The sequence below is a fragment of the Argiope bruennichi genome, chromosome 8, assembly GCF_947563725.1.
Source record: "Argiope bruennichi chromosome 8, qqArgBrue1.1, whole genome shotgun sequence".
Lineage (NCBI taxonomy): Eukaryota > Metazoa > Arthropoda > Arachnida > Araneae > Araneidae > Argiope > Argiope bruennichi.
Window position 1 is genome coordinate 43,125,270 of NC_079158.1, and position 12,677 is coordinate 43,137,946.

General features: G+C 32.0%; 1 protein-coding gene across 4 annotated transcripts in view; it reads right to left on the reverse strand.

Moving 5' to 3' along the window:
• Nucleotides 1–12,677, reverse strand: part of LOC129981100 (uncharacterized) — a 577,941-nt gene that overhangs the window by 361,347 nt on the left and 203,917 nt on the right. For all 4 annotated transcript variants that reach the window (XM_056091770.1, XM_056091772.1, XM_056091773.1 and 1 more), the window contains exon 4: nt 8,712–8,802. In XM_056091770.1, coding sequence (XP_055947745.1) covers nt 8,712–8,802 — 91 coding nt within the window. The remainder of the gene's footprint in view (nt 1–8,711; nt 8,803–12,677) is intronic.

A 12,677-nucleotide genomic window follows, 5' to 3' on the forward strand; every position in this document is an offset into this window, starting at 1 on the left:
TCATAAGCATTATATCACGCATAAGAAAATTTCATTAAAATGAAATATAACTAATATTTCTGATGACGGATATTTAATAAAAGAAATTCTCCTCGGAATAGTTACTGTAAATGATACATAAAAAAATGGAAAGCAATTTAGAAAAATTGCATTCTAATTTTAAAAAATTGATCAAAATATGTAACGCTAATTTAAAAAATTTATAGATGGAACCACTAGACTGATATTCAGACGAAAAGTTAGATTTCATTGAAGAAAAAGAGAATAACTTCTAGTTTTTAAAACGACTATCAGAAAGTAATTAACATTTTTTCATAAAGATTATGTAGTGATTGGATTTTGAAGCGTTAGGAAATAAACGTTCATAGATGGCGCTAGGCAACTAGCGCGAGTGTAATTAAAAAGAGTGATGTCATTCGAGTGTTGGCTCTTGGAGGAGAAGGAGTTACTGAGCAGAGTAACTCGAACGAATCTGCAATAAATCTGTTAAGTTTTCTATTTGCCTAATTTTTTTCAAAGCACTCACGAACCAGCCACGACAGATTACTTTAATGAATCCTTTGTGAAATGCATTTAAGTGCAAGACATTATCAAACAAATAAAAAGGAAACGGTACCACTAAAAACGCTTAAAAAATGTACAAATGTACACCAATTCAAAGTTTTAATTAAGTAGCCATATGTGATAAAAATACGAAAGAATAAAAAGAAATTTTTTTTTTCATTAATAAAGAAAATAATTTTGATCTTCCGACGTCTATTCTTTAACTACATTTTAATAATAATTTTTGGTTTCAAAATGGAAAAGCAGACAATTTTAATGTTGCAATAATTAAAAATAAATCATAGCCTCAACAATCGTTTTCACTAGAAATTGATGTATTGAAAGGATTTAAAGAATAAAATAGATCTCATTTTTAAAGAACATTCTTTATAAAAATTTAAAAAATAATTTTAAAAACTCATTTTTTTGAAAATTATTAAATTTTATTGCAGAACCTTTAATTGTTTTGTTCATTAAAAAAAATTTCCTTGCTTTGTTCTTCCCGCCTTTACAGTTGCAAATTACACTTTTATTTTTTTATGCATCCAAACAAATATTTCGTGCTGCCATCTAGTGTCGAAAAAAAATTTTTTATTAAATTTTCTCCTCCAGAAATTTGAAGGTTTTTTTTTTAAAAAACTGTACTTATCCAATATTATAGCAAATTTCAAACAGATATTCAACAAACGTACAAAACCTGAAATGTACAAGTAATAACTTTTTAAAATTTAATAAAAAAATAATTACAAAAATTATTTTTTTTAAATATGCTCTTATTAAAATATAAATCTGCTCCTAAAATATAAATCTGTTTATTAAAATATAAATCTTATAATCTATAATCCACCTTCAAGAATATAAATCTGCTCTGATTTATATTCTTGAAGGTGGAGAAATACACAAGATAATGAATAAAAACATTCAATTTAATCCTTTTTTTAGAATTCCACATCTTATTAAACGAACAAGGCTTTAGCAATTTCACCATTCCAAAGAAATGATTTATTCTTATTTATATTTTTTTAAAGATATAGTATTGAAAAGTTCCATACAAATGAATAAAAAATAACGACTTCATGTGAAACGTAATATGTCATTAGAAGAAATGGTTTCTGATAATTTTAAATGTCTTATCACTGAAGGAAGTATTTGTAAGGTTACTTTGCATGCGAAAAGAAAATAATTAAAAAAATGGTATCATTTAAAATCATCGAAATTTATAAATAGGAAAAAAAGTATCAAAATTTCAAAAGTACGAAGCACTATAAATAAACCCAATGCAAATTAGATGATAATTCATTATGACGTATTTCAATTATGTCCGATGAATTTTTTTTATTTTAATTTTCCAATGCATATCAAAGACATTGATGGAAACATAACCATTAACTAACAACTATAGTAGATTTAAGAGAATGCACAGTACATGTAAAACAGAAAAACACTTCGACATTTCTTTGAAAAAAAAAAAACGATTATAATCACATAAACAGTATGCTTTAGTTGTAGAAATATTAATAAGTATGTCATTGTGCTGTTTCTAATTTTTTTTTTTAATTTTTTGCAATTTTTTTTGTTTATATTCCAGAAACTGAAGGATCGGTATAATCAGATTATATAACTAAACATTATATAAAATGTTTCGTTTAACAGAAAGGATATCGATAAAAAATTAGCTAATTCAACATTTTCAAAGAAGCTCAAGATGCTGATTAGCCATAAAAAAAGCAAAAAAATTTGAATCAAACATAATTTAAACATAGAAGAGAGCGGAAAGAAAATAAAAGATTTATCAAACGTACACTAAAAATAATTCTAAAACTGTTGAAACCCTGTTGGAAAATTTCGAATAAATATACGATATCAGTGACGATTTTAATATAAACATTATTCTCGTGTCGATCCAAGCATATACAAACAAACTTTTACAACGCACGTACGCCAGGCACTTGTGCCGAAATAATAAAGCTTCATGTTATCCGTAGAACAAAGTTATTAATTCAGAACCTTCGAGAAGAATCTGAGGCACAAGTAACAACCGAACGCCTATTTAGGCGAGGACCACAAACCCTTCCATTATGCCCACAATCGCAATTATTCGTGACCTTGGATTTCGCAGTGAAGTGGTCCCATGCCCCTGAAAGGCACTTATCAGAGGGTGCCGATAGCGATCAGGAGTTTGTCGATTGATGACGTCACAATCCGCGCCCACAAGTGGGAAGAATACATTCGATTCTTTTCCATTAATATTAGTTTTTTCGTCGATATGCTAATACAAATGCAAGTGTTTCGTTTGTTTTGTCTAGGGTGTGAGTGACTAGGCAAATGATTCCATAAACCCATGCAGGAATTGTGGCGACTAGATGCTAAATTTAAAACTTCTTTGAATTATGTGCAGAGGTGGATTTAGACATTTTTAGCCATAGCCACTGCACATTGAGTAGCCTTTCTTTAATAACTTAGCTATTAATTAATTAATTTTAGATTCCATCACATTTTTTTAAACAACCAGTTTGTTAATGATTTAGTTTAGATTATTTTTTTGTTTTTTTAGTCAACTTTAAAAAATTGTATGTTTTTATTTTATTATTTTTTTAATACATGACTCCGTGATTTTCATGTCCGTACACGATTTTAATTAAATACATGCTTTTTATTTGTATTACAGAAAGGAATCTGACGAATTATACGTGAGGAAGCGTTAATATTACCCTAATATTTAAGAATTAATCCAGTAAATATTAAAGAAATATTATATAATTTAATAATTATTAAATTATATAAATTCGTGAAATATTATTAAATATTTTTAAAAAAAATTAAGAATTAGTCATCGCCCTCGCTAGAATAATAAAAAGGGAGAAAAATATGAAACGGACAGCGATAATAATGCTTAATAAATATATAACGGAGAGCGATAAATAATAATGTTATTATAAATATGTAACGGGGAGGAAAAAATAAAAAGGTTAAGTCAACCATCTGACTCTCCAACCCGCCACGAAGGCACACGGATTTAAACCATAAAACTGAATGACCGGACCGCCGCAACAACAACACTGGCGGGAACTGTTGTTGAGTTCTAAGGGCCATCACTGGCCACGGTACAACCCTCCCCGAAGGAAGTACGTCCCGTCATCGATGGGAGGAGTCAGATCCCCCACCTATTTGTGTACGTTCCAGGGTGGCGAGATTTAAACACCATGCCGGAAGCGTCTCATCCTCATTTCGAGGTGCCCCTCTGGGGGTTAAATAGAAAGGTAATAATAAATACATATATGTTGAATTTCGTGTAACTTTTCCACTACATCTCATTATTGTTATGACTTAAATCGTATTTTACGAAATAGCAAAACGTAATTGCTATTTCGTAGATGCAAGATTTTTTTTTCAGATTCTTTACTTAGCTTTTTAAAATAGATTCATCTGATATAATGTAACTCTTACGTCACATCAGCCAATTCATAAAAATCAGGTCATATCAAACTTTAAGCCTTCACAGTATATTTGTTACTTACAACATATGAAACAATGACATACTATAGAATACCTACGCAATTTATAGAATAGCGGGTGTTTAAAGGTAAAATATGTGAATTATTATAATTTTTCCTTAGATACTGTTTGTAATATCTGGGCATTCTGTAATGACAAATGCTATTTATATAAAGTATGGAAAAGGAAGTAATGATAAAGTAATTATTCGTACAGTTCCTTAGATTAAAAGAGTGCCTAAAGTATCATTTCTATCATTATTAACATGTCTACAAAAGGTATGAATCTTTTTGACGACACTTCACGCATACGTGTACGGTTATCATCGATGGTTTCATATAAACACACACAATATGTAGTAGAAACGGAAATTTCGTTGGTATGCTATCATTTTATTAGTTTAATCCACTATCAACTATAATCTCTCTCTTTTTGAAGTAGGCCTTTTTCTTTCTTGTATTGAATATGTATTTCATACTTTGTTGGCTTGATATTTAACATTCTATAGAATGGCTAGGAAATATTTTATGCACTGGTAGCAAGTTTTCTGCATTATATAAAATGTCTTATTCTATAGAATGCCGGCTTTCATAGATTGACGGTAACATATTTAATTTTTTAATAAAACGACGAAAGTGAATATCAATGGCTGAATCAGAGCAATTTATTTAGTAAAAAAAAATATAGTATAAATATAATACTTTATAAAAGCAAAAGAAAAGACGAGAACGGAAATGATTTTTTTTCTGATAAGAAAGATCTTTTTCTTTTAGAAAAACATGTTTTCAAATAAAATTAAAAAAAAAATTAAAAATAAACATCCTAGAAATAGAAAAGTAATTTAACATTTCAAAAAGAAAAACCCGCTTACAATTTTTTTAAAAAAAATAATACAAAGTTAGTGACCTTTCTTACTCGAAAGAATAAAAAATTCACAATCCCATTTTCGAACGCATCGGGTACCCCCACTTTATTTGTTTTAGAATTTTAAATACATTTTCACGTCATGAATTTCAATTTTTGGAGTCACTGCACTTTATATCACTGAGAAGGGCTCCAACCTTGAAGTGTATCGATAAAAATAAGGGCCAAGTAAACAGAAATTGTAAATTCTGTTTCCAAAAGGAAGAAAATCTATTTCGAGGCGTGACAGAATGATTTCATGAACAGCCTACGACTTTAAAGAAATGTTCTTGAAAAAAAGCAAATTTGTGTTTTCAAAAAAGGTTTCCTCTTTTTTATCTTTCGAAGACTTTGACTTATGTATAATTTATTAGGTTCACAAAATGTAGGAATTTTGAAACATATGGCGTTGATGGCACTCGTACTAAAGTCAAATCCACGCGCCAAAGACGTATGATAGATAGTAACAACAACATCTTACTAAGTGCTAAGGTCCCTAAGGTCAAAGTGATCTGACGCATTTGAGGTAGATGTCTGAAAAGTCTCAGAATATAATGGGCAAGTGTGGAATATTCTGTTGGAGCACCTACGTTGTGTTTGGTGTAGGACCTCAGCGTAACTTCAATATAAGGTAGCAAGACGTCTCCCTGGAAGATTTTCAGGAAAAAGTGGACAACTGACATTTCACATGGAAAAACCAGCGGTAGTTGCCACCCCAAAACTTTCTCGCATAATTTCTAATAAACTAGTCGTGCATGACATTGGTGTACAATAGTTAAAAAAAATATTAACCTTTGGCGTGAATTTAGCACTTATACTGCATCTATAGTGTCATCCTTGGCGAGATATTTGGCGATTAAAACTTGGCTTGGTTTGGTTTGTTTATATTAACGTCCCGTTTGAAGCAACACTAGGGCTATTTTGGGACGGAGCTCGTCATTTTGAACCACGGTCAGATGACGAGGACGACACCTGAGCTGGCAGCCCCCTCTCCACACCAGTGGAAGGACGTTTGGTCATGACGGATTTAACGTGCAACAGACCCCCTTACACGATGGTTCTTCGGTGGAATCGGGTCACGAAACTAAAACCCTCCGGTTCCGAAGCCGAGACCTTACCACCAGGCCACCGCGGCCCGATTAAAACTTGGCATACGGTAAATAGTATCTAAAAATCGAATTTGAGTTTTAGATATATTTTTCTGAACCAATTGAAACAGAAATCTGACATAAAAATACACTCATAGTCACAAAATCCAATGCCAAATTTGATATATTTAAGTCATCGCATTTTTGAATTTTCGCGTTCACTTGTTTTTGAAAATAAAGAACAGATAGACAGTTAACACGAAATTGTATTTTTCCTCAAAATTTGGCAGGTGTCTATACTATAGATGTTAAACCGATGTACCGAATTTTATCTATTTAGCTCTGTCCTTTTTTTAAATATCGGGCTAACTTATATTCGAATAGCTGGACAGACGGACTTACTATAAAGAAATTTTACTCAAAATTTGATAGAAATCTGGAAATTTGGTGTCAAAACCGTATACCAAATTTCAACCTTCTAGCTCAAGGCATTTTTGAGTTACCTTTGTCACGGACATTCTCCAAAGAAATTCTTTTCGAACTCAGGAAGTTCTAAACCATGAAGATTCGTCAAAATCTCGAGTTCGAATGTTTTAGACGATTACTATATTTCCTCTATACTATATATATAAGAAAGTAAAAAAAAAAAAAAAAAAAAAAGAACACTTGCAGTAATTAGTCAGGCAACAGTGAGCAATTTGTTGCTGCACTGCAAATTAAGTCACTAGTTTTGGAGTAAATTTGTTTAAGAGGACATAAACCACCATCTTTTTTCTCCGATTCAGTTTCATGCCATTATGGCATGCCCAAATCTAGCACCATTTTTTATGATTCAGGTATTTTTGTTGCTCAGTTCATAAGCTCACTATTGAGCTTTTTCAAACTTTGTAGGATTTGAAAGGATATTCAGTCAAACGATAATTGATCTATTGCACAAGAAAACTGGAATCTCTATAAAAATATATTTAATATCATCGCAACCCGTATGAGAATAAATCAAATAAAAATATATTAAAAAAACACATTTTTTAAAAATAGCACGAAAATAAAATTGGTATAAAAATGTTTCTTTTTCTTTTTTTTTTCTTTCGAATTTTTAAGAACAGTCAAAATGGGTTTTGTGAAACAATACGTTTTGAAATTATGAAAGAAAATGTCAACATTTTGTTTAACATTTAATTAAAAATCTAAGATGAATATTGAAAACTCCCTTCCTTATTGAATATTTAATACTAGGAAGTAATTAATGCTAGATATGTAAAGAATTCTGAAATATCTTTCATCTTATGTATCGCATTAGGTAATTTACAGATATATTCTAGTCTAAAAGCTTTATCATATTAAAAAAAACTAACAATTCCCCTATTTTATTAATGCAGTATGCACTATAGAAGCACATGATTGTTTTAAATATAATGCAAATGCCAAATCGAGTCAAACATTCTCAATTAATGACTGAAACATCCCAAGTTGATATCATGCAAGATTGGCAATGGAATTCAAATATAAATTGGCACAATAAATTTGATGTATTACGGGAATATTCAGTTATGAATTACCTTTATAGAATCAGAAGATGTGTGGAAGTTGAATTGGCTAGAAAAGAACCTGGGACCTTGTGGTTCGCAGCCGAGTAACATGACCACAAGACAAAAGTAATTTCTCATATCTCTTAGCTGTTATCTGGCTTATAAGGTTCACCACAGTACTCTCGGAGGTGAGACGAACAATATGGCTAGTGAGTGGTGATGTATTTATTAGCTGTTGAGTCTAATGCGCCTGTACCCATTTGAGTAGCGCCAAGCGTTATGGCGAGCGTATGTGGGTGAGTGGTTGCTATTGCGTCAAGTGAGTCTGGCGACTTTGGTTGCTGCGTCAAGTGTGTTTGATGACTTTTGGGTTGCTGCGTCAAGTGTTCTGACGACTTTGGGTTGCTGCGGGTAGATGGCGCCACAACAGCTGTACGAAGGTTGAAGGTATCACGTCCGGGTCACCAATGTGGAAGTTGAACTGGCTAGAATAGAACCTGGGACCTTGTGGTTCCCAGTCGAGGAACAATACGACAAGACAAAAGTAATTACTCATATCTCGTAGCTGTTATCTAGCTTATAAGGTGCACCACAGATAAATGAATCAACACTTCTGATTGTTCGCGATTTAACAGGAACATTTTGTGAGAAGGGTTGGTATATAATTGATTCTTTAATAACCCCAAATGTCTATAATTCAAACGACTGTGACGTCTAATGCAATCAATTAGATACCAATTTAATTTGGAATCTCTTGCACGATTGTAGAAGAAAGAGGACGATGTCACATCAAAATATAAAATGAAGCGTGTTAGATGGCGTAATGAAAATGGGCCACATAGAGCTATCTGAATTTCCTTGTACTTAAAATTAATGAGAATAATGAGTGTTAATACAGCAGGTAAGATTCAAACATGGAATCAGATTCAAACTAAGAATACGAGGGAAGAACTCCGTAATAGACAGGGTGTGAAATTACCAACTTGATAAAGACAGTGAATTAATTTGACATTTAAGAAATCATTTATACAATTGAATGCTTTTGAATAGAAGAATATACAGTTGAGTATCATTTCGAATATCATTGTCCACGAGATCATTTGGTGAATATTTATGTACCTTATATAAAAATTTATTATCATTTGTTTCATACCTTTATGATGACCATTTTGCTGAGAGAACAAATGGGCTCCACCCAGTCGAACAGTGATTTGTAATCCTCTTTTTCCATCGACAAAAGCTTCCTGAAAACAAAGAATCAATTTATTAAAATGTGTTCGAATGCAAGAAATATATCATTCACATATAATATTCAATCATAGATAATAGTTTTGTCGATTGCCAATATCAACAGGAATAGCTTTAGTTAGTCGTATATATTGAAACTGATAAAAAAATTCGAATTCAAGATTCTAATGAGAACTATTATTCTGTCTTTCCCGCGCATTTGAACATTATTACTTAAAAACAAGAAAAAAAATGACTGATGATGTTGCAGCCAGTGTATCAAATATTGAGATCTGTCAGCAGGAATACGGTTTGTCGATACATGTTACAAAATAAATAATAGCATACTGAATAGTTGATTTGAGTTATATTAACGTCCCGTTTGAAGCAACACTAGGGCTATTTTGGGACGGACCTCGTAATTTTGAACCACAGTCAGATGACGAGGACAACACCTGAACTGGCATCCCCCTCTCCAGACCACACCACACCAGCGGGAGGACGTTTTGGTCAAGACGGATTTAACGTGCAACAGACCCCCTGACACGACGGTTCTTCGATGAAATCGGGTCTCGAACTTGAAACCCTCCGGATCCGAAGCCGAGACCTTACTACCAGGACACCGCGGCCCCATAGCATACTGAATAAATCCTTTGGAAACAGATTAGAATTCGATAAATTTTGTAGAGAGTTTTAGATACATAGGTGAATTTTGCAATACAGTGATTCTCGAGTTAACTTTTTAGGACGATAACAATCTTTAACTGAACTCAAAGTTCAATAAAAAAATTGTAAGGTTTCATAATGGTTTCCCAACTTTGCATGACTATTAAAACCGGATGAAGTGGTCACCCCAAAACTTTTCCGCAAACATTCTAAGAAATTTGTCATGCCAGAGAACTTCTTACAAGGCACTGGTATACAATAATTACGAAATATTAACATTTGGCGTCAATTTAGCAATTTTACTGAATCGTGTCATCCTTGACATGCGTTAATAGTATTCAAATTTCGTTCTGTTTTATACAGGTTTGTCTCAACCGACTGAAACAAAAACTTGACACGAAACTGCATTTGTAGTCACAAAATCCTATACCAAATTTGATATATTTAAGTCAGTACGTTTTTGATTTGCCGAGTTTACATATTCTTGAACGTATAGACCGACGGACAGTCAGTCCTTAAAGGGATTCGGCTGAAAATTGGATAGGTGTCTTCACTATAGAAGCTAAATCTGTGTACTGAATTTTACTTATCTAGCTCTCATCATCTTGTAGTTATAGTGTTAATTTATATTCGAACAGATTTCATTTAAAATTCGAAAGAAATCTGCAAATTTGGCGTAAAGACCATGCACCAACTCCCAACTGTCTAGCTCAAAGCGTTCTGAGAGTTACCTTTGTCACAGACAGGCAAACAAACAGACATTTCCCAAAAATGTTTTTTTTTCCACTAAAAGAAGTCTTAAGTAAAAGAGATTTGTCAAAATCTCGAGTTTGGCGAACTTTTTTGGCGATTACTGTATTTTCGCTATACTACGTGCACGAAAAAGTAAATTACATTGATTATAAGAAAGCAAATATAACAGATGAAATTTTAATTTCAGCTGCTAACACAATTATTGAAATACAATTATAAATGTTCAGTGTGAGCCCTAGGATATTGAGGTAGACGATAAGTCAATCTATGCTTTTTTCTGCATGCTTGGCATGAAACTTTGAAAGGCTCTAGATATGCGTGTATGGCGATAATTGGCGTCAGAAGCGGACGTTAGACTGGATGATGCGAGTTTCATATCTGTAATACTGCTGCCCTGTGCAGTTAGTTTCATAGTAAGGAAGAGAGTGTCACAGATCATGTAATGGCTGCTGAATGGACGTATGGTCAATGAATACCCGGTCTTGGCGACAAATTTGACAATGATTTGGCGACTTATAATATTTATTCAGTATTAAATTTAAATACTCAATTTTTACTTTTTATTTCCTGAAAAACAATAATGTCTGTTTGGGTTCTTTTAATAGCCCTGTGAAGATGGAATATTCATTTATGAACGCCTAGTCTTAAAAGGAAATGGAAAATTTATCCTTTCTTTTTTCAAACGTGAGCCGGAAATAACATCAGAATTTGATAAAATACCTCTTGTAATTAGAAGAAGTCGTCACTTCCGTCAATTAATAAGCTTCGGAAGTTAATGGATAGCAATGACGTCAATGAATCGTTGGATTTACGTCGGAAAGCTGACAGTCGATGACTTTATAGAGGTACATAAGTAAATAGCTATTAGAGTTGCAGTGCCAAAAATAACTGTATGTTTGAAAACAGCATCGGCCCAATCAAAACAGCTAACAAATTTTGAAAACATTAGGTGATATATATATGCTAATTTGCTACAGAGAAATTTTACCGGAGACAATAAAGTCGCAGAATCGTCATGTGTGTTAAGGTTTAAAGAAACCATGCATTTTTAATACATGCTTTACTTTCAAACAGCTGTTTTCTTATTCCTTGTCCTTAATTAAATAAAATTCCTATGTATTTATTTGCAAAATTAGTTTCCTAAACATCTGATTATTACTAACACGTTTTTTTATTTTTTTATTTTACCTACTGCTCTATTTCGGGGTACTAATGGCGGTTTGTTGACTAAACGGCTGTATAGGGTGAAGGACATAGAAGTGTTTGCAAGAAGATCGATTAAAAGTAATAGTTAAGTTGTCAAATAAAAAAGAAACTGTAAGGAATCTAAATTCAAGAATTATAAAATATTAGCTTAAGGTATTAACATTTTGCTAAGTATAAATAATCAGACTATTATTTATTACAATTACGCTCACTTTATTATTGCAATATTTATAAATATTATGCGTCTACTTAAATCATACTGTTCACAAATATGCAATCATAAATCATAATGAATTAACAATAGCCTAAGCATTTTTTCAAAACTAACCCACTTAAAAATCCACCTAAGATAAACTATTAATATGTTAATTAAGTGAAAAATAAGTTAAGATCTGAAATTGAATTTAACAGTTTATTAAAAGAAGGGCTTAAAAATGCTAAATTATCTGAATCCGCCAATGAGTATTAACTGTGGTAAGTATATAAAAGTTTTAGATGAAGCACTTTAACATGTCCGATCAAAAGGTACACTGTCTGATAATCCATTTTTCAAAATAAATCACTGCATGTTAAACAATACTTTCTGAAATAGTTTAGAGTAGTTATATTTTTTCTTAACAATTCAGACGTATTGATGCAATCTGCGATGCAGAAACTGAAAATTATAAAACGGTAGTTGATTCTCGATAACATAACTGATAGAATGCAATTTAAAATAACAGATAGTACACGAACATGATATGATCGAACTGATTTAAAAAGGGAAAACAAAGAACCGGCAGTAGAAGGTGCAAAACGTAAAAAGAAAAAAAATACAATAAATGAAGAATTTCGACTGACATTAATTGATATAACAGAAGCCAAAGATGCTAATCTAATAAGACAAATCGAAAACAGTCAAAAAGAATAAACAACAATTTTGAGTGAAATAATATCCGTGATTATTTAGTATGAAATATCAGAGCAATTACTTTCAATGCTGCATCGAAAACACGTAAAACGCCCCTCAGTTCCCAGAACGTGAGACGACAATATCAATGAACTCCAACACTAAGAGTATGGACTTTCATCCAACAACTTTTGAATATATTAGGCCAATAAACTGAAATAAAGGCCGAGATAAATCAAAAAAAGAAAGCCATTTTGAGATAAGAGAAACACGTTTGTCATTCGAAATGTTTTGAATGAAAGGTGATGAAAAAGAAAATAACGACGCTAATCTGAGTATCATGGTGATATCAAAGTATGAAGCAAAATCTGGTTAAGA